Below are 23,430 nucleotides of genomic sequence, written 5' to 3'. Positions count from 1 at the left end.
ACACAGTGGCCTCCATCATTCTTAAATGGAAGAAGTTTGGAACCACCAAGACTCTTCCTAGAGCTGGTCGCCCGGCCAATCTGAGCAATCGGGGGAGAAGGGCCTTGGTCAGGGAGGTGACCATAAACCTGATGGTCACTCTGACAGAGCTCTAGAGTACCTCTGTAGAGATGGGAGAACCTTCAGGAAGGAACCAGCACTACACCAATCAGGCCTTTATGGTAGAGTGACCAGACGAAAGCCACTCCTCAGTAAAAGCCACATGACAGCCCACTTGGAGTTTGCCAAAAGGCACCTAAAGACTCTGTCCATGAGAAACAAGATTCTCTGGTCTGATGAAACCGAGATTGAACTCTTTGCCCTGAATGCCATGCATTACTTCTGGAGGAAACCTGGCACCATCCCTACGGTGAAGCATGGTGGTGGCAGCATCATCCTAAGGGGATGTTTTTCAGAGGCAGGGACTCGGAGACTAGTCAGGATCAAGACAAATATGACCAGAGCAAAATAGAGAGAGATAAAGATCCTTAATGAAAACCTGCTCAGGATGTCAGACTGGGGGCGAAGGTTCACCTTCCAACAGGACAATGCCCCTAAGCACACAGTCAAGACAACGCAAGAGTGGCTTCGGGACAAGTCTCCGAATGTCCTTGAGTGACCCAGCCAGAGCCCGGACTTTAAACCGATCTAACATCTTTGGAGAGACCTGAAAATAGCTGTGCAGCAACTCTCCCCATCCAACCTGACAGAGCCTGAGGGATCTGTAGAGAAGAATGGGAGAAACTCCCCAAAAACAGGTGTGCCAAGTTTGTAGCGTCTCACGCAAGAAGACTTGAGGTTGTAATCTCTGCCAAAGAAGCTTCGACAAAGTACTGAGTTTAGGATCTGAATACTTATGTAAATGTGATATTTAAAAAAATACAAAAAGAATTAAAGGAGTCTGAGTTATTTCCGAATGCACTGTATGATTGCTAGTTAGCCTATTACAGATATGAACAAAGGATCCACCTATCACTATTGTCACTATGAATGTGGGATAGAGGGCAGGACAGACCGTTAGACTGATAGACTATACTGACCTGTGGCATAGTAAAAGTTAGCACACGGAAAAGCTTAGGTCATAAGGGAAGTACCAAACCACCATGATACAGGGGAGGAGCATGCAAGCAGATGAGGAAATTTGGCTATATGGAAGAAATAATGGAGTAAATCCTGCAAAAGAGCAAATTTACTCCATGGAAAAAAACACACTACCCTCCTCTTTGCCCAATAAAAAACCCCACAGCCCTCCCCAAAGCAACAAAAACTAGTTTGACAACCTTCCCCTATTTTCGACCACCCCTCCCCCAGTAAATTGTGATCTGTCCATTACAGCATTCACCCACATAATGAATAGTGTATTTAATGTTTAAAAACTAACCGCAATTCATTTTTATAAATGGAACCGAAACCGAACCGACCTCAGAAAACACTAATTGTTCAGCACTACCTTTCACTCTTGAGGGAACTCTGGAATGTAATTCTCACATTATTAGGTTATTAATCCTAAAGGTATTTACCATGTTTATTCTCTCTACACCCAATAGGTCTTTTGTCAGAGCCATTTTCACATAATGAATTATATATTAAATACTAATAGACTCCTTACTTACTGTGGCCTTTTAGCAGTTAACACCCACAGACATGTTGGCCGTCTGCTATCTCCCAGTGAGAAATAGCAGAGGTAGCCTTTACCCTCAGAGCTGATACTCTGTTTGTGTGTGTGTGTGTGTGTGTGTGTGTGTTGAACTGCCGCTATATTAAATCAATTAAAACCAGCCGATGTCACAAAGTGCTGTACAGAAACCCAGCCTAAAACTCCAAACAGCAAGCAATGCAGTTGTAGCAGCACGTGGCTAGGAAAAACTCCCTAGAAAGGCAGGAACCTAGGAAGAAACCTATAGAGGAACTAGTCTCTGAGGGGTGGCCAGTCCTCTTCTGGCTGTGCCAGGTGGCGATCATAACAGTACATGGCCAAGATGTTCAAACGTTCATAGATGACCAGCACGGTCAAATAATAATAATCACAGTGGTTGTAGAGGGTGCAACAAGTCAGCACTATTGCTTGTTGATCCCATATTCCATATCAGCATCTCCTGCACTGCTAAAATGCTACTCCAACCTCTGCTGTGTACAAGCCTGTGAATAGAATGTGTCTGACTATAGGGTGGAAAGACTACTGTATTTATTTATTTATTTTTTACTTTTGCGTTTTACTAAGAAAAGGCTGTATGCTTTTTATTTAAGTAATATATGTTCAGGAAGTGTAAATGTGTCTAATAAGCTATAAGTTTGTTAATGAATATTTATATTTTGTGTTTTTAAGTTATCATTTCAGTTTTACTTGGTGTTATCACTGTTACACACATGACTGCTATAGTGTGTGGTCATCCACACCCCCTCCCAAAATGAGTGCTGTGCCATTTTTTCCCCTTGCATTACTTGACATAGATCCAGAAAAACTAGATGTGTAAACCTAGTAGTCCTTTAATGGGTCCTTTAAGACAACGGGGCAGTTGGTTTTTCATAGCCAAGAATTCAGAGTTCGAGACAGCAGGTGCGGTAGAGAGAGAGAGTCGAAAACCGCAGGTCCAGGACAAGGTAGCACGTCCGGTGAACAGGTCAGGGTTCCATAGCCGCAGGCAGAACAATTGAAACTGGAGCAGCAGCACGACCAGGTGGACTGGGGACAGCAAGGAGTCATGAGGCCAGGTAGTCCTGAGGCATGGTCCCATGGGAGGGAGAGAGAATTAGAGGGAGCATACTTATATTCACACAGGACACCAGATAAGACAGGAGAATTACACCAGATATAACAGACTGACCCTAGCCCCCCGACACAAGCTATTGCAACATAGATACTGGAGGCTGAGACAGGAGGGGTCGGGAGACACTGTGGCCCAGTCCGACGATACCCCCGGACAGGGCCAACCAGGCAGGATATGACCCCACCCATTTTGCCAAAGCACAGCCCCAACACCACTATAGGGATATCTGCAAACCACCAACTTACTACCCTGAGACAAGGCTGAGTATAGCCCATGAAGATCTCCCCCACAGCACGAACCCAAGGGGGCGCCAACCCGAGCAGGAAGATCACGTCAGTGACTCAACCAACTCAAGTGACACACCCCTCCTAGGGACAGCATGGAAGAGCACCAGTAAGCCAGTGACTCAGCCCCCGTAATAGGGTCAGAGGCAGAGAATCCCAGTGGAGAGATGGGAAGCGGCCAGGCAGAGATAGCAAGGCCTGGTCCCTGTTTTGAGTTTGTGAGCTGGTACCAAATCAAATCAAATTTTTGTCACATACACATGGTTAGCAGATGTTAATGCGAGTGTAGCGAAATGCTTGTGCTACATGGCTGGCGCTTGAGAGTGTGTGTAATGAATTGGTCTGATGGAGCACTGATTGAGTTCCATCTCCATGACTCATCATCTTATTAGTCACAATGTCACACAGCCATCAGGCACATGACGCCGGCTAGTATTTGGGTCAGCCCTGGACCAGTACTGAGGCAGGCCTGGTTGCTATTCTGCACCTGGAGTTCGTGACATACTGTATGTCTGTCATTCAGTCCATTAGTGACTATGGCTGGTGGAAATAAGTGTGGAAGGTGTTTTTCTTGCTAGTATTTCAGCATACACAGTGTACTTTCATAACGAACAAAACTTTTCTCAAATCATCTCAGAAATGCATATTTTGTGGGTATGCAGAAACAAATACTCAAACTGTTGATCCTTTTGATTATAAAAACATTGAAAACATTCATGAAAACATTAATCGTTTCATACAACACTTGACAAATGATTGAATGCTCATGTTAAAAATGGGGCCCTGTGAATTTTCAACACAAAGCACCTTTTCTCTCTCTTAGTCTGAGCGATTTGTTGGTAAGATGAGCATTAACTTACCTAACCATTTTCTCATTTAAGAAAACACTTCGGGGCTTTTAGACTCCTCTTTACCTGACTAAGGAGAGCTATATTGCTTTTAAAAAAACACATGCAAATCTGCTCTTTTTCTTTTGCCTAAAGGGGCCACTGCACATTGTTAAGCAAAATCTATGCTGTACTTCTGCAGCGCTTTACGGTTCTGGTATTAAAAGGATCAGTTTTGAATATTTTCCCAGTGCTGTCGAATACTAGGCTACCAATACTTTTCAGAGAATTCTAGATCTCTGGAGTATTCCTCTTTGTACATTTAGGTTGAAAGCCTAAGAAGCAGACATCCACAGAGTGCACCAAATATTTACAGAATATCTGTGTCGTTAGGGGCTCTTTTCTATGGTTTATTTTTGTTAGCTGGGACAGCTTGTGTGCTTGGAGGACAATGGTAAGAGACGCCTGACCCTGCAGACAAGGATACTTTTACCAGCCGACTGATGTATTAGTAATGAGAGTTTCCACAAAAAACCCAGACCAAAAAAATACCAGGATTTTAGAGATTTTCACAAAATGTAATCGATCCATAGAATAGTCTTCTGGAGGAAGGATTGTTGACATATTTAACATTTGTATCTAAAAGCATAATTGAGAAATAATGAATCAAAGCATAGTTATTACATTTACTTAAAGGAGGCCCTTACCCAGGCCTCCTTTAAGACTCCTTAATGTTTTATCTGTAGATGCTGTAAAGGAAAAATAGGTGTCATATGAGTAGTATTTTGATTTCAACAAAAACATGTTAAATTATGAATATTGAAAAATATAAACATGAATATTGGACATATTGTCTGAAAAGATGTTTATTGGTTTATTTGTTCATTTTCAACACACTGATACAGCCTCACTGATAAAACTGCACAGTTTTGATTTGTGATGTTCAAATAGAGCAGTGGTCACCAACCTTTTTTAAAATCAAGTTCACTTTCGGTGTCAAAATGCAAGCCGAAATCTACCGCTGTGATAAAAAAAAAAACATGACTTAAAAATGTAAGCCTAGGCAACATTAACCTATTAAAAACAGTACTGTGAGGTTTGTGCAGTAGGCTATAGGCCCAATACATTATCACCGCATTTTCTTGAATTGTCCTGTTAATGCATTGGTGTTCGGACCATTTTTAGGTAGGCTATATGATCACACCGGTAAAAGCAGACATTTAAATAATTTGCTTTTAATTTTAATTTTACTGGGCTGATGATCCCTGCATCTGATGGTCAGTCTCAGCAGAAGGAGAGAGCAGCAGACTGAGGTTTCGTCTCTCAACATCCCTCTGCTCTCCCTTTCCTCCGCTGACACTGACCAAAAAGGGACACACCGTCTTCCAGCTGATTGCGAAACTCGAGTCGCACTGCACTGCTGCTAATAATAACAACGCAAGCCTATTGATTCACTTTTCTACTCATTCATTACAGTTGCAGTGCTGGTTGTAGCGTGAGTTGAAGTAGGAAGAACGCATATTTCATGGCTTATAAAAGTTTTGAATAAAAGGTGTTGACAGTGCTGAGTGAGAACTTAAACATGAACTCACTCATAAAAACAGCAGCTCTTTGCTGTATTCGTTGGCAGTCTCTCTCTAGTCATGGTTTTAAACGTTTTGAAATCTCACAATATCAACTTTGCTTTTACGCCTGCTACATTACTCCAAACACGGTAATCTGAGCCATCCGATTGGCCACAGGTAGGACTATAGTGTACTTGATTTGCTGTCTGGGCCCCCGGGGAAGGTAGAGTTTGTACCTTCAGACACATGAAATGGTGCAGAATAAGAACACTTCGTCTAATTCAGCTGGACAGCTGAATCGGGTGCACCTACAGTCAAAAGCGCGAGATAAAAAAATTGGAACACAAGGCTTTATTATTCTTCTTTTATACAGAAACGGTTGGAGATCAACTAGAAATGCCTTGGAGATCGACCAGTTGCTTGAGATCGACTGGTTGGTGACCACTGAAATAGAGTACAGTCTTGATATCACGATATATTGTCTTGCACGTCACGAAATATCGTCAATGTCAAATATATCCCTAGTAAGCAATGTAACTAATCACAGCCTTCCTTTTACACATCCTCCAAATCACCAGCAGATGGTGACCATTTAAAAAAAAAAAAAAATCATATTCACTTAGTTGGTAATGCTTACAAATACCACTAAAAGTAGCAGAGATCCCACTCCCAAACCTTTCATAGCCCCTTCAAACATTCAGCTTCCAGCTTCGTACCCCCTCCTGAACCAGGGTCAGCGCACTCTCAAATGTTGTTTTTTGCCATCATTGTAAGCCTACCACACACACACACACACACACACACACACACACACAATACGATTTATTTAACATAAGAATGAGTATGAGATTTTGTCACAACCCGGCTCGTGGGAAATGACAAGGACCAGGGCACAAATAATAATTTTAATAATAATCAATCATTTGCTCTTTATTTAGCCATCTTACATATTAAACCTTATTTGTTAATCAGAAATGGTGAATAACTCACCACAGGTTAATGAGAAGGGTGTGCTTGAAAGGATGCATATAACTCTGCAGTGTTGGGTTGTAATTGTAGAGTGTCTCAGTCTTAAATCATTTTCCACACACAGTCTGTGCCACTATTTAGTTTTCATGCTAGTGAGGGCCGAGAATCCACTCTGACATAGGTACGTGGTTGCAAAGGGAATCAGTGTCTTAACAACGCAATTTACCAAGACATGATACTCTGAGCGCAGCCCTATCCGGAAATCTGGCAGTGGCTTCTGATTAAATAAAATTTTCACAGAAGAGGATGTCAATATTGCAGAAGAGGATATCTTAACCTTAATTAACCCCCATAAACGTAACGGACATATACCAGGAGCTGTGCCAGGCCCGCCACGTCTGACCTGTGGTTTTCGACTCATCCAGCTGTAACGCCTAGGATTTACTGGCTTGTATGCGAAGCAGCAATTGTTTCAAAACATTTCCTGCCATGTCACTGATGCGTTGTGAAACAGTGTTTGATGAAGGCATTGTCTGTCTAATTTTTTGGCCTTTTCCCCCAGCATTGTCCCAGCCATATCCGCGGCAGCAAGAAGAATTAAGTCCTCCACAATAGTATGGGGCTTGCTTGTCCTAGCCACTCGGTAGCTCACAATATAAGATGCTTCAAGCCCCTTTTATTAATGGTATCTGTTGCTTCTATACATGTCTTACTACTCGAAAGACGTCTTAATTCTCACTCAAAAAACTCCTTATTTTTCAAATTGGCATGTTTCGTTTCTAAATGTCTGCGCAAGAGTGAAGGTTTCATTGAGTTGTGAGATAGTACTTTTGCACATATAACACACTGTGGCTGAGGAAAGGCACTACTCCCAATATAAGTGAACCCCAAATCAATGTAGTTCTCATCATATTTGTGCCTCTTCGATAGTCCAACGTGCCTGTCTGTTGTTCGGTGCTTTCCAGGGTAAGGGGTAGCTCTTCACCTGGATCGGATTCACAAATCAAATCAAAGTTTATTTGTCACGTGCGCCGAATCCAACAGGTGTAGAACTTACAGTGAAATGCTTACTTACCGGCTCTAACCTACAGTGCAAAAAAGGTATTAGGTGAACAATAGGTAAATAAAGAAATAAAAACAACAGTAAAAAATACAGTGAAAAATAATAGTAGCGAGGCTTTATACAGTAGCAAGGCTATTACAGTAGTGAGGCTATATACAGTAGAAAGGCTATTACAGTAGCAAGGCTAATACAGTAGCGAGGCTATATACAGTAGAAAGGCTAAAACAGTAGCGAGGCTATTACAGTAGCGAGGCTATATACAGTAGAAAGGCTAAAACAGTAGCGAGGCTTTATACAGTAGCAAGGCTATTACAGTAGTGAGGCTATATACAGTAGAAAGGCTATTACAGTAGCAAGGCTATTACAGTAGTGAGGCTATATACAGTCGAAAGGCTAAAACAGTAGCGAGGCTATTACAGTAGTGAGGCTATTACAGTAGCGAGGCTATATACAGTAGAAAGGCTAAAACAGTAGTGAGGCTATATACAGTAGAAAGGCTAAAACAGTAGCGAGGCTATATATAGTAGAAAGGCTATTACAGTAGCGAGGCTATATACAGTAGCGAGGCTATATACAGTAGCGAGGCTATATACAGTAGAAAGGCTAAAACAGTAGCGAGGCTATATATAGTAGAAAGACTAAAACAGTAGCGAGGCTATATACAGTAGAAAGGCTATTACAGTAACGAGGCTATATACAGTAGCGAGGCTATATACAGTAGAAAGGCTATTACAGTAGCGAGGCTATATACAGTAGCGAGGCTATATACAGTAGAAAGGCTAAAACAGTAGCGAGGCTATATATAGTAGAAAGACTAAAACAGTAGTGAGGCTATATACAGTAGAAAGACTATTACAGTAGCGAGGCTATATACAGTAGCGAGGCTCTATACAGTAGAAAGGCTAAAACAGTAGCGAGGCTATATATAGTAGAAAGACTAAAACAGTAGTGAGGCTATATACAGGCACTGGTTAGTTGGGCTGATTGAGGTAGTATGTACATGTAGATATGGTTAAAGTGACTATGCATATGATAAACAGAGAGCAGCAGTAGCGTTAAAGAGGGGTTGGCGGGTGGTGGGTGGCGGGACACAATGCAGATAGCCCAGTTAGCCAATGTGCGGGGGCACTGGTTGGTCGGGCCAATTGAGGTAGCATGTACATGAATGTATAGTTAAAGTGACTATGTATATATAATAAACAGAGAGTAGCAGCAGTGTAAAAGAGGGGTTGGGGGGAGGGCACAATGCAAATAGTCCGGGTAGCCATTTGATTACCTGTACAGGAGTCTTATGGCTTGGGGGTAAAAACTGTTGAGAAGCCTTTTTGTCCTAGACTTGGCACTCCGGTACCGCTTGCCATGCGGTAGTAGAGAGAACAGTCTATGACTGAGGTGGCTGGGGTCTTTGACCATTTTTAGGGCCTTCCTCTGACACCGCCTGGTGTAGAGGTCCAGGATGGAAGGCAGCTTTGCCCCAGTGATGTACTGGGCCGTACGCACTACCTTCTGTCGTGCCATGCGGTCGGATGCCGAGCAATTTCCGTATCAGGCAGTGATGCAACCACATGCTCTCGATGTTTCAGCTGTAGAACCTTTTGAGGATCTGAGGACCCATGCCAAATCTTTTTAGTTTCCTGAGGGGGAATAGACTTTGTCGTTCCCTCTTCACAACTGTCTTGGTGTGTTTGGACAATTCTAGTTTGTTGGTGATGTGGACAACAAGGAATTTGAAGCTCTCAACCTGCTCCACTACAGCCCCGTCGATGAGAATGGGGGTGTGCTCGGCCCTCCTTTTCCTGTAGTCCACAATCATCTCCTTAGTCTTGGTTACGTTGAGGGATAGGTTGTTATGCTGGCACCACCCGGTCAGGTCTCTGACCTCCTCCCAATAGGCTGTCTCGTCGTTGTCGGTGATCAGGCCTACCACTGTTGTGTCTGCAAACTTAATGATGGTGTTGGAGTCGTGCCTGGCCCTGCAGTCGTGGTTGAACAGGGAGTACAGGAGGGGACTGAGCACGCACCCCTGAGGGGCTCCAGTGTTGAGGATCAGCGTGGCAGATGTGTTGCTACCTACCCTCACCACCTGGGGGCAGCCTGTCAGGAAATCTAGGACCCAGTTGCAGAGGGAGGTGTTTAGTCCCATCATCCTTAACTTAGTGATGAGCTTTGAGGGTACTATGATGTTGAACGCTGAGCTGTAGTCAATGAATAGCATTCTCACGTAGGTGTTCCTTTTGTCCAGATGGGAAAGGGCAGTGTGGAGTGCAATAGAGTTTGCATTATCTGTGGATCTGTTTGGGCGTTATGCAAATTGGAGTGGGTTTAGGGTTTCTGGGATAATGGTGTTGATGTGAGCCATTACCAGCCTTTCAAAGCACTTCGTGGCTACTGACGTGAGTGCTACAGGTCTGTAGTCATTTAGGCAGGTTACCTTCGTGTTCTTGGGCACAGGGACTATGGTGGTCTGCTTGAAACATGTTGGTATTACAGACTCAATCAGGGACATGTTGAAAATGTCAGTGAAGACACCTGCCAGTTGGTCAGAACATCCTGGTAATCCGTATGGCCCCGCAGCCTTGTGAATGTTGGCCTGTTTAAAGGTCCTATTCACATTGGCTATGGAGAGCGTGATCACACAGTCGTCCGGAACAGCTGATGCTCTCATGCATGCCTCAGTGTTGCTTGCCTCGAAGCGAGCATAGAAGTGATTTAGATCATCTGGTAGGCTCATGTCACTGGGCAGCTCGCGGCTTTGCTTCCCTTTGTAGTCTGTAATAGTTTGCAAGCCCTGTCACATAAGACGAGCGTCGGAGCCGGTGTAGTATGATTCAATCTTAGCCCTGTATTGACACTTTGCGTGTTTGATGGTTTGTCGCAGGGCATAGCAGGATTTCTTATAAGCTTCCGGGTTAGAGTCCAGCACCTTGAAAGCGGCAGCTCTACCCTTTAGCTCAGTGCGAACGTTGCCTGTAATCCATGGCTTCTGGTTGGGGTATGTACGTACAGTCACTGTGAGGACGACGTCCTCGATGCACTTATTGATAAAGCCAGTGACTTATGTGGTGTACTCCTCAATGACATCGGAAGTATCCCGGAACATGTTCCAGTCTGTGCTAGCAAAACAGTCCTGTAGTTTAGCATCTGCTTCACCTGACCACTTTTTTATAGACTGAGTCACTGTTGCTTCCTGCTTTAGTTTTTGCTTGGGAGCAGGAATCAGGAGGATATAATTGTGGTCGGATTTACCAAATGGAGGGCAAGGGAGAGCTTTGTACGCGTCTCTGTGTATGGTGTGCAGGTGATCTAGATTTTTGTCTCCTCTGGTTGCACATTTAACATGTTGATAGAAATTAGGTTTAAGTTTGATTTAAGTTTCCCTGCATTAAAGTCTCTGGCCACGAGGAGTGCCGACTCTGGGTGAGCGGTTTCCTGTTTGCTTATTTCAGTGTCCGTGCTAGCTGTGCTAGCAACAAATGTAGAATTACTGATGCTAGCATTGGATGTGGTCTTGGAAGCAGAACAACTTGTGTCGTCAACAGGTGCAGGTGTAGTACTGCTGGTAGTAGCACTACCACCAGTAGAGCTGGTATGTGTCTCTATGGACGCGGACCTTAACTTTTTTAACAATTTATCAATTTTCAAGCAAACGGAATGAGCAGCAGCTACGTTTGGCTACATACGGACCGTTTGTGGAATTCCTACGGGAGAGTAACGGTTAATGTGATTGGATGTTCATTATTTGACTAGGCTACCTGTATTTGACATTGTGTGGTTTTTCGCTGAACACTAGATGGTTTATTTTTGGCAGTGCAACGAGGCTACTTAACCCTTAACCCTAGCCCTAACTCTAACATTAACAAAGGGTTGTGAGACATCACCCAAATGTATAGCCCCGTTGGAAAATCGAAATGGACTGTTTGAAAATGTGAATCACATTTTTATTTGGTGTACCTCCAACGGCATTACCCCAGTTAGGGAATAGCCGAAATAGAACATATTTTGTTCAACAATATATTGAAAAATTGGTCACACTTTATTTGGATAGTCCATCTGCAGATGCACTACAGATGGTCATGCTATCAACAATTATCTGTTGATAAGCAGCTGCTTGCTAGGTTTACGGTAAGGGTTAGGGTAAATTTTAGAATAAGTGTTAGGGTAAGGGTTAAGTTTAGGGGTTAGGATAAGGGTTAAGGTTAGGGGTTAGGATAAGGGTTAAGGTTAGGGTTAGGATAAGGGTTAAGGTTAGGGTTAGGAGATCGCTTGTTGAAATGTTACAGATAGTCTGTAGAGCATCTACAGGTGTACTATCCAAATAAAGTGTGACCGAAAAATGTGCCAAATCATAAATGGTATATTTTCAATATTCATGTTTATATTTGTCAATATTCATAAATGAATATAAAAAAATACTAAATACTACTACACATATTACAGAGCAAGTGTTAAAGCTTCATATGACACCAAAGTTCTACCAAAGCTCTATAGCACCTACACAGATGAAACACTATGGAGTCTTATTAAAGGAGCCCTTGGTAATGCCAAATGATTTCTCAATTATGCTTTTAGATATAAATGTTAAATATACTGTATGTCAAAAATCCTTCCGCCAAAGAACTATTCTATAGATGACATTTTGTGAAAATCCCCAAAATCATGGTATTTTTTTTGTATCACTGTCACTATGGAGAAGTGTGTGTGCGTGTGTGCGTGTGTGCGTGTGTGTGTGTGTGTGTGTGTGTGTGTGTGTGTGTGTGTGTGTGTGTGTGAGAGAGAGAGAGGATATGGTGGGGTAGGGAGTTTAATACAGAAAAGTGAAGTCCAGGCTGAAGTCCAGAATGGTGATTTGTTGTAAGTGTTTTCGAGATTTCAGCAAGAGAACAGCAGGTCTATGTGTGTGTGGAAGGCAGTGCAGTGATCAGGTGAGATGGAGAGAGCTGAGCAGCAGGAGGAGGAGGGGAGATGAGGAAGTCACCCATGCAGAGAGTTTCATTTTCTCTGTTCTGTCTGATAAATAATGAATTGCTGAACTTAAGAAGAAAATTGACCCACTTTTTTATGTGGAGAAGAAGAAGCCAGAGCTAGAGAGCCACACTAAGAGAGACAGGGTAGATTATCTCTGCAGTCTCTACATCAGAACAGAAAAACATAGACACTTTGAAATGTTCAAGCGGCCATGGACACTCCATGTACTGCTCTCTAATCCACTCTGTGCTTTTTAAGATGCTTCTTCACCACACAAGTCTAGATTGAGCTCCTATTGCAATATCTCCTAGCCTCCGTTATGACTCTCCTTAAGGCCTGTGTGTGTGTAGGTACTGTATGTGTGTGTGCACTTGTGCGTGTGTCTCCGTGCATGTGCGTACATGTGCTTTCCAGTGTGTGTGTGTGCTTCCTCGTATACATGTGTGCTTGTGTGTGGCCCTTCCCCCTCCCCTGGCATGTATATTTGGGACTGGAGTGGGAGGAGGATGACAGGCTGGATCACCTAGGGAGCAGTGATGTGTCATCCATTCGCCTACAGAGACGCTTCCCAGAGGGGGAGTACAAGTCCCTTTCTCTCCTGCCCCCACTCCCAGGGCCTGTGTGATGGTGCTGCCCAGAGACAGAGAGAAGGCGGTATGGAGAAATGGACAAGCATCTCTCCTCATATTCCATATTCTCATATTTGGATCCTGTATTCATTCTGATTCTGGGATTGTGCGAGTATTGTTAGAGAGCCAACAGAGTATCTATCACATACCCCATGCTCCAGGAACCTCCACTCTCTAGCTTACTGGGATAAATATAACTCTGTAATATAACTCTAAATCTAATCAAGAGGAGAGATGAGACCACCTACACACTCCCAGACCATCCAGCTACCAGGATTAGCTTCCCTGACCAATATCTCCACCCAGGAATTACACAATTACAGTACCTCCCTCTCCCTGGCCCTGTATTCTCCTGCAGGCTTGGGATGTTTTTGAAATAGGGGGGTACTTGGGGGTACTTGGAGAAGTGTTTCAATGCAGTTATATCATGTTTTATTACTCTGAGTGCTTTGCATAATTTATATTAGTAGAAGGTCTGCATGCTGGCAGCTGTATATTTAAGTGCTTGGACCTTTTTCAGTCAGTGTGCTGACTAGGCTTGGCTCTGCCACTGGAGCACTGCTGATTAGATACATTTTTACCCCAGCACCTGCAAGTGGAGAAATTAACTAGGCTTTTGATTATCATCTCTGTCATAATGAGTCGGGGGAGAGGAGTGACTTGTGACATAGCACAGCAGCACGCATCTCAGCCATCTCAGTAATTGGCAGCACAACCTACAGTGTTTTCCTACAATACTGCATGGAGGCAAGTTTTGACAGTGTTGTGGTGGCAACGTGTGACCTATGAAGTCAGTGGTACACTACCTTTCTAACGGGCTTGTTTGTCATTGGCACAGTGCTGCACACTGTAGCCTATCAGGTTAATCAGGCTTACCAAGACCACAACCGCAACAATGAATGAGCCTGACTGGACAATTCCCAGTGCACTATCATTAATAAATTAAGATGTCATGTTGATAGGGATGTCAGGAGAGGGGGAGAGATACAGAAAGAGAGAGGGATAAATGCAGAGAGAGAGAGGGAGGGCGAGAGAAAGCGAGGATAGGAGAAAAGAGACATCAAGTGTGAGAAAGTAGAAAGGGGGTGGTGTGTTGGAATTGAGAGGGAGATAGATAGAAAGAGAGAGAGGCAGGGTTAATCATGGACCTCAGTACAAGGCAACCAATTCCTCATGGGCCCTATTTGATATTGAGTTTTGGAGATAAGACCACAATCGTTGTTTCTCGATTTCTTTCTGTCTCTGTCCCCTCCCCTCTCCCTCTCCCTCTCCCTCTCCCCACTCTGTTTCTAGCACTCTCTCCATCACTTCTTTCTCTTGAGCCAGAGGTCGATTGTTACAACCGAGCCTCAGAGAAGAAAAGAGTTCAAAGGCAGACCAAACACACCCTTGTAGTGAGCGGTTCATAAGGACCTTGAACCCTTTCTCCCCCTCTGGCCCAAATATGACTTCATCCACTGTGTAAACATAGGATTGTTGTACTATTTTTATTTCTACTTTGAACCAGGGTAGGATTTTATTGATTTGAGGTTCATTGTATTTCTGTTTTTTCAACGAGCTTTGAAGTCTGCTCCAAAATAGAGCCTACGCAATGCTGCTTGGAATAATTATTCCCTCCATCTGCCGAACTGTCTGCAAGAAAAGTGCTTGTTGATATACATATACTGTATAGAATATTCTAGAATAGGCTGCAAGGGACTGTGTATTTCTATGTTATTCTTTCTTTCTTTACATATTTTAGAGATTTCAGTGGCAGCCGTTCTTCTAGTTGAAAAAATACAACTTCTAATGGGGTTAGAAAGGTTGGATTTGTATTAACAACAAACTTATTACAGTTGAGAGAATCAGGTCATGTGGGTGTGTTTGTATTTTCTCCATCTTGGTCAGGTTGTTATTGTAAAAGAGAATGTTTTCTCAATTACTTACCTAGTTAAATAAAGGCAAAATAAATCCAATATGTTTGTGGAAGTTAGTTTTATAAGTCTCTGTAGGGTAGAACAGGTGTAGTCGGTCTGTTTTCAGGCTTCTATTATCAACTTACCCTTACTGCCCCTCTCAAAAAATGTTTTTAAAGTACTCCAGGCCCTCTTTCCATCTGAATAATTAATCTGTCTGTTTCTGTCTGTGTCCGTGTTTCTTGTTGTTTTATGTTTGATGGCTATTTTATGTTCTGTACCGTCTTGTGGGGTGAGCTCATAGCTGCTCCCCTTCCGGCAACACTGCTAATTCTCCTCTCCATTACCATACACATTAAGACATCTGCATACTGTCCTGTCTCTCTAGGAGCTTAAAGCTCCTCTCTCAGACGAAGGCAGGATGAACTAGGAGGGACGATGCCTAAATGCACATCCATTTGGTCTCCCATACATGTTTCGACAAATAATGCTGGTGTATTCCTGACATCATTAAGTTATCGTTCCCTTAATTGATATCCCCGATTTTATATTTGAATGATATGACTTGAGTTCCCACATAGGTGGAAAGCTGCCATATCTGAGAATAACTCTGGCAGAACGACTGTAATGTGGTCAGATATTGTGAGGAGTACTCCTCGGTAAACCGTAATGAATAGGCCATTCATCCCTGTTGATAGCAATGGTTTGTAATTTGTCCTGCTCTACCGTATGGATGTAAAATAAAGTCAAAAGTTCCATAACAGACAGATGGAGAGAATAATTGGGTCAGTGAAATTAGTTTGAATAATTAAAATAAGTCAAGCCACTTGTCTGAGAGCCGTGTGGTCAAAGTATGTGTCTTGAGTTTTAGCTTCCCAAGGATGCCAACCATACTACCATGACAACCTTGTTTCTTTTCCAAGCCTAATTGCCTCTCACTCAAGAGGTCCATGCAAATCGGTATGGCACTTAACCTGTCAATCAAAGTTGAGACCTTTTTCCCCCCTTAACTTTATTCAAATCTACCCACCTACTCAAGCTGCCCAAGTCATGGTCTCTAGAGAATCTCTGTTTGACAGAGAGAAAAGCTAACCTGTTATGCTGTAATTAAAAGAAGTGGGAAACACTATTGTCTTGTGTAGAAAAATCGACACAATTTTGCTGTCCCTGCACTGGATGAACCAAGACAGTGACTCATCACATAAATGTAGACTACATTTCAGCAAAAACCTTAGTTGTCTTGTAATGAATAGTCACTGCCTCCCAACTAAGCCAACAGTACATACTATCTGCAGGTGATGTGATTGACAAGTCCTTTCTTTCCCCTTCCTTGTTCCTACACTAGCCCACTGACCCAGCAGGGGGCTTGATACAATGACATTAAGTGACATTACGCAGCCACTTCCAACAGAGGTGCCGGGTACAGCGAGGAGGGGACATGTCCTGACAAGGCTGAGAGAAAGAATGTGAGGGAATAATATAATAATATATTCCGGCCATGCTGAAGAGCCACATGCCTGGACTGTCAGCTGCAGAGGGACCATTATTATTTTAACCAAGAATAATACTCCAGTCTACTGGCTGGCTGAGGTCCCTGTCATTCCCAATTTAATTAGTATCTAGGCGCCAGGAGAGGAGAGCAGATTGGCAAAGCAGGTTGAATAATAGACTGAGGCACAGTCAGGAGTGCAGATGGATATTTTCATAGAGATCCCTTCTAAAGCCAGACTTGACTGCACTGCGCTGTCAATGGGACACGTGATGAATGGATAGCCAGATAGGCAGACAGACAGGTGCTCTTTATTAGTTTGCATATAAATCTCTCTGGTTCCTTTGTTGTTTTCAGAGTCATATACAGTGCATTCGTAAAGTATTCAGACTCTGATTTTCCATATTTTCTTATGTTACCGACATGTTCTAAAATGGATTAAATAGATTTTTCCCCTCATCAATCTACACACATTACCCAATAATAACAAAGCAAAAACAGGTTTAGACATTTTCATAAATGTATAAAAAAACAACTGAAATATCAAATTTACATAAGTATTCAGACACTTTACTCAGTACTTTGTTGAAGCAGCGATTTAAGCCTCGAGTCTTCTTGGGTATTTTTAAATTTTATTTAACCTTTATTTAACTAGGGAAGTCAGTTAAGAACAAATTCTTATTTACAATGATGGCCTACACCGGCCAAACCCTAACCCGGACGACGCTGGGTCAATTGTGCACTGCCCTATGGGACTCCCAATCACGGCCGGTTGTGATACAGCCTGGAATTGAACCAGGGTCTGTAGTGATGCTTCTAGCACTGAGATACAGTGCCTTAGACCACTGCGCCACTCGGGAGCCCACTCAGGTGTATGACGCTACAAGCTTGACACATCTGTATTTCCATTCTTCTCTGCAGATCCTCTCAAGCTCTGTCAGGTTGGATGGGGAGCATCGCTGCACAGCTATTTTCAGGTCTCTCAAGAGATGTTCGATTAGGTTCAAGTCGAGGCTCTGGCTGGGCCATTCAAGGACATTCAGAGACTTGTCCTGAAGCCACTCCTGCATTGTCTTGGCTGTGTGCTTAGGGTCATTGTCCTGTTGGAAGGTGAACCTTCGGCCCAGTCTGACGTCCTGAGTGCTCTGGAGCAGGTTTTCATCAAGAATCTCTCTGTACTTTGCTCCGTTCATCTTTCACTCGATCCTGACTAGTTTGGCCGGGCGGCCAGCTCTAGGAATAGTCTTGGTGGTTCCAAACTTCTTCCATTTAAGAATGATGGAGACCAGAATTGTTTTTGTACCCTTCCCCAGATCTGTGCCTTGACACAATTCTGTCTCGACAGGTGTGTGCCTTTCCAAATCATGTCCAATCAATTGAATTTACCACAGGTGGACTCCAATCAAATTTCAAATAACCTGTTTTCGCTTTGTCATTATGGGGTATTGTGTGTAGATTGATGAGGAAAACAATTTATTTAATACATTTTAGAATAAGGCTGTAACAAAATGTGGGAAAAATCAAGGGGTCTGAATACTTTCCGAATGCACTGTATACAGAATCATGTATTACTTTTCATTCATAAATAATGTATAAAAATGAGATTACTCTTCCATTTTTTGTACTCTGCAGGTAATTTTTCGTAAGATCAGTGACGTGAAGAAGGAGGAGGAGGAGCGCCAGCGTCAGAAGAACGAGGTTCAGCTGACCATCCCCCAGGACCATCCGGTCAGGAAGCTCTTCCAGAAGTTCAAGCAGCAGAAGGAGCTGCAGAGGAATCAGGGGGCGTCCTCCCAGCTGGACCTGGAGAAGAACCAGCTCCAAGTGGAGCACCACCTTCACCCCATCCCCCACAGCCTGCAGCTGTCCCACTCCAGCCTGCAGCACTCCCTGCCCCTCAACATCCAGCGGCCCGGACCCCACTCCTCCCTGCAAGGGCTCCAGAACGGGGCTCCCCCTACGGGCTGCAGTAGCAGTGTGCTCACCGTGTCCCAGGTCACGCCCATGCAGTCTAGTCCTGCCATGGGGGAGCCGCCTCCAGTCCGACTCAAGGTGAGCAGCAGCCCTGCTCTGGTAAAGCCTCCTGCTGCCAGGGGCTGGGGGCGCCTCAAAAACGTGGCTGCCCCACCTCCCGTGGTCAGGAAGGAAGGACTGAACAATGTAGCTAAAGCCGTTTCTGTGGAGATGCTATCTCAGCAGGGCAGGGGTCAGGAGGCGGGGCTCAGAGGAGGAGAGGGAGAGGACAACCGCCTCCATAAGACAGACTCCTGCGATAGCGGCATCACTAAGAGTGAGCTGCGTATAGACAGGGCCGGGGAGGCCCCCCTGCCACACCCGTTCGGCCCCATCCCAGAGCAGGCCCTGCAGGCTGCGCTGCAGGAGACCCGGCTGGAGCTCCGGGGGGACCTCCAGACTCTGGGGGGCCGGCTGGGGGCCCTGGAGAAACAGGTGGCTCAGATCTTCAAACTGCTGACCTCTACAGAGAAGAGGAGGCCGTCTCTACCTCTGGCCGCCACCCCCAAAACCAAAACCAAACGTCAGGACATCTTCACTGTCTCCAGACCCGTTTCTCCTGATTTAGTGGACGATGACGGGCACATCTGAAGAGGACAAAACACCACTGTTCGACGTACCATAACATTTGCACACAAACTTTTAACTCATGTCCATCATGAGACCTTTCTTGATTGTAAATATTTCTCTATGCATGTCCAGCTGGATTCTGGCTTGCCAAAGAAACTAAAAGTCTATTCAGGGGCGCAACTTTGGTTTTAGAAGTGGGGGGCATCTAAAGCTCATTTCCTGCATTTCTACTAGGTCTGTTCCCGACAACAAACAAATATTGGTTGATCAAGAGTAGTCTTTTATTTCGACCAATCAATTGGTTGAAATTTGTAAACATATATTTTTACGCATATAGACTCACCCTATGTGTTCTAATAAAATCAACTAGGCTATAAGTACTGAAATTGTCTGATACTTTGAGCACGCTGTTTGATTAAATAATTACGACACACAAATAACTCAACAGGGAGCCAGAGATCAAGATAGCCTAGCCAGAAGAAAAAATAATTTTCCAGACCCTCTTCTTGCTGCTGCTGGCCTTCGCAGATTCTGCCTTTATGCTGCTTAAGTTGCTGGTAATAGGCTACACCAGCGGTCGGCAACCTTTTCCATTTGAAGTGCAAGCTTATGATATCATTTCTACCATACTGCGTGACTGTTATGATTTTTATATGCACATTTTCGTGGAACAGTTTCATTTAATTTATTATAGGCTTTGCAACTCAAAATCTTTGTCTGTGGTTAATCTACAGTCTATCTAAATATAAATGAAAATGATACAAATCTAAAAGTAACTTTTATTGCCATTGCCAACTATGTAAAAATAGCCTATTTAAAGCCAACACATAAAAACATTGAAGCCTGCAGGTAGAAAATATCCTGATGAAAATAAATATCCTATAAATCACATTGGTACGCATGGCCTGTCTATCAACTGGGTCGCCCGAAACTCGTACTAGCAAACATGAAACATTGTGTAAAATATTCTGGGCCCTCAGATATTCCAGTGCCAGTGAGCTCGGGACAGACACAGCTGTAGGCTAATTGTGCAAGGGATGTTTCCACTGGACCAGAGCATTTCATTTGTACTTTTCATGCTGAGTGGTTATCGAAAGGAAAGGGAGAGAGCTGGAAATATTGTTCAAATACTTAGAGGAACTATTGTCATTATCAGTTGATTCTAAAAACAGACTTTGTTTACTTGCTGTTTGAGGTGAAGAAAAATGACTTTTAGAATCTCCACAGCTCATTAGTGGTGGTGAATTAAGACAATCAGAAATACTATCAGACATCCCCAAGTGGGCACATTTATAGGCCTACATTTGCGCGCAGGCCAGGTGGGTTAGAAGTTTACATGCACTCAATTAGTACTTGGTGCCTTAAAACTGTTTAACTTGGGGCAAACGTTTCGGTTAGCCTTTCACAAGCTTCCCACAATAAATTGCCTGAATTTTGGTCCATTCCTCCTGACAGAGCTGGTGTAACTGAGTCAGGTTTGTAGGCCTCCTTGCTTGCACCTGCTTTTTCAGTTCTGCCCACAAATTGTCTATAGGATTGAGGTCAGAGCTTTGTGATGGCCACTCCAACACCTTGACTTTGTTGTCCTTAATCCATTTTGCCACAACTTTGGAAGTATGCTTAGGGTCATTGTCCATTTGGAAGACCCATTTGCGACCAAGCTTTAACTTCCTGACTGATGTCCTGAGATGTTGCTTCAATATATCAACATAATTTTCCCTCCTCGTGATGCCATCTATTTTGTAAAGTGCACCAGTCCCTCCTGCAGCAAAGCGCCCCCACAACATGATGCTGCCACCCTCGTGCTTTACAGTTGGGATGGTGGTCTTTGGCTTGCAAGACTCCCCCTTTTTCCTCCAAACATAACGATGGTCATTATTGCCAAACAGTTCATCAGACCAGAGGACACAGAAAGTATGATCTTTGTCCCCATGTGCAGTTGCAAATTGTAGTCTGGCTTTTTTATGGCGGTTTTGGAGCAGTGGCTTCTTCCTTGCTGAGCGGCCTTTCAGGTTATGTCGATATAGGACTTGTTTTACTGTGGATTTAGAGGGTCCTTCACAGGGTCCTTTGCTGTTGTTCTGGGATTGCTTTGCACTTTCTCACCAACGTACGTTCATCTCTAGGAGACAGAATGCATCTCCTTCCTCAGCGGTATGACGGCTGTGTGGTTTCATGGTGTTTATACTTGCGTACTATTGTTTGTACAGATGAACGTGGTACCATCAGGCGTTTGGAAATTGCTCCCAAGGATGCACCAGACTTGTGGTCTACCATTTTTTTTCCTGAGGTCTTGGCTGATTTCTTTTGATTTTCCCATGATGTCAAGCAAAGAGGCACTGAGTTTGAAGGTAGGCCTTGAAATACATCCACAGGTACACCTGCAATTGATTCAAATGATGTCAATTAGCCTATCCGAAGCTTCTAAAGCCATGACATCATTTTCTGGAATTTTCCAAGCTGTTTAAAGGCCCAGTCAACTTAGTGTATGTAAATTTCTGACCCACTGGAATTGTGATACAGTGAATTATAAGTGAAATAATCTGTCTGTAAACAATTGTTGGAACAATTACTTGTGTCATACACAAAGTAGATGTCCTAACCGACTAGCCAAAACTATAGTTTGTTAACAAGACATTTGTGGAGAGGTTGAAAAACGAGTTTTTAATGACTCCAACCTAAGTGTATGTAAACTTCTGACTTCAAATGTATAATGGGGAATTGAGAGACACAGCAAACAATGCACACAAAGTTATGAAACATTGAATACCCACGAAAGGGCGGGAGAGAATGCCTTCTGGAGAAAGACGTGCCTTGTGCATCTGAGCCACAATCCCCATATTGTTGGACCGTGTAATCCCTGCCGCCTCCTCAATGGATTAGTCCACTGAGACAGGCGCAAATCAGACACGTGTCTCGTGTGCCATAATCTATTTGCTACTGCTGGACTAAAAAAAATCTCATGTTTTCAATACAGACACCTTTTGTCATACAAAAATCAAATATAGTGATGCATAACTTGACATTTCTGCCATCCATTGTGACATTGTGGGAGGATAACCAACCTTCCAATTAATGGCATAGCATTTCTTAGCTGCTATAAATGCTGAGTTTCACAGTTTCTTCTGATAACATTCTCCAATATCAACATTTCCAAGAAAATAAAAACAGGGAGACGGGTGAATCTGTAGACATGCTGAGATAAAATCACATTCTCTGACAGAATTCAGCCAGCCTTCACAAGATCATAACATAACAAATATGTTCCCTTTGGTGTTTTACACATCCAGCAGAGAAATTATATTTCTGAGTGCTTGATATTCAGTTTCACTGGCATATAGTATGTTCTATGGATGGTCTTAAACTGCAGTTTATGTCTGAGATGATATGAACATGACAGGTTATTCAAACATATCTGTATCCATTCATCACCATCAGTAGTGTTTCCCAGGTCTCCCTCACATTTCTGTTTTGTGTCATCAGGAAAAGCCTCTTTTGATACAGTTTGGAAACAAACTTGAAGTTTGTCAGACTGCCTTAAAATAGTTTAAATCTTTGAAGCTTCTGGATTGTCCAGTGTTTGCTGCACAGAGAGAATAAAGTGTTGTATCTGCAAAAGTTCACATGAGCGCCGTCACAGACTGGACTTCCCTGGTTGCCTGACCCAGCTGAGACCCCTGTCATCATCTGATCCTGCTAAGATGAGGGATGGCAAAGAATTACCTTGGTGTACATTTATACATTATATTATCCAAGAATAGAATCAATGGTTCAATAATTTAAATGACCATTATTCCCAGATCTCAGACTGTAGTCTACCCATCAAATCAAGATGGAACTTTGTATCCATTCACTGATTGTTATAATATACTGCAAAATTCACCTGAGCTCCGTAGACTGGTCTTCCTTGGCTGTCTGATCCTGCTAAAACATGATGAGCATAGTATTGTGTACTGACTGCACCATGACAGTGTAGCCTGTAGTGCTGTTTATACCATGTCAGTGTGAAAAGTAGGGAATTAGCTTGGAAAACTGACAGATCAATAATGTTACATTGCTATACTGTGTCTAATAAAAACTCACATTGCGCTGTCAAAAAAAATCTGAATATCAGTTTTCGGTCGCTTGGCCGCTGGTTTCATCATTTGATTTAGGTCTGGTGTGATTGAGGCATAAGTAATAGCTAAAGTTAGTGAGCTATCCAGCTAACGTTAGCCAACGTTAAAAGGAAACTAGCAAAGTTAGATACAGCAACCTGACACATAGCTAGAGACTAGAGCGTAACTGGCTGTGGTAGCAAGTAGCTAGCTGGTTCATTCTCTTCAGACAGAACTTAAGTGGAGAAGGGATTAAA

The 23,430-nt window shown here is 43.2% G+C and overlaps 1 protein-coding gene across 1 annotated transcript in view; it reads left to right on the top strand.

Moving 5' to 3' along the window:
• Positions 1-22,560, top strand: part of kcnh5b (potassium voltage-gated channel, subfamily H (eag-related), member 5b) — an 86,916-nt gene extending 64,356 nt beyond the window's left edge. The window contains exon 11 of the mRNA XM_029688040.2: positions 18,126-22,560. Within this exon, the coding sequence (XP_029543900.1) occupies positions 18,126-19,097 (972 nt within the window). The 3' untranslated portion in view covers positions 19,098-22,560. The remainder of the gene's footprint in view (positions 1-18,125) is intronic.
• Positions 22,561-23,430: the final 870 nt, after the last annotated feature.

Source organism: Oncorhynchus nerka, linkage group LG18, assembly GCF_034236695.1.
Source record: "Oncorhynchus nerka isolate Pitt River linkage group LG18, Oner_Uvic_2.0, whole genome shotgun sequence".
In the NCBI taxonomy this organism is placed as follows: Eukaryota; Metazoa; Chordata; class Actinopteri; order Salmoniformes; family Salmonidae; genus Oncorhynchus; species Oncorhynchus nerka.
This window is presented reverse-complemented; position numbering and strand designations above follow the sequence as displayed.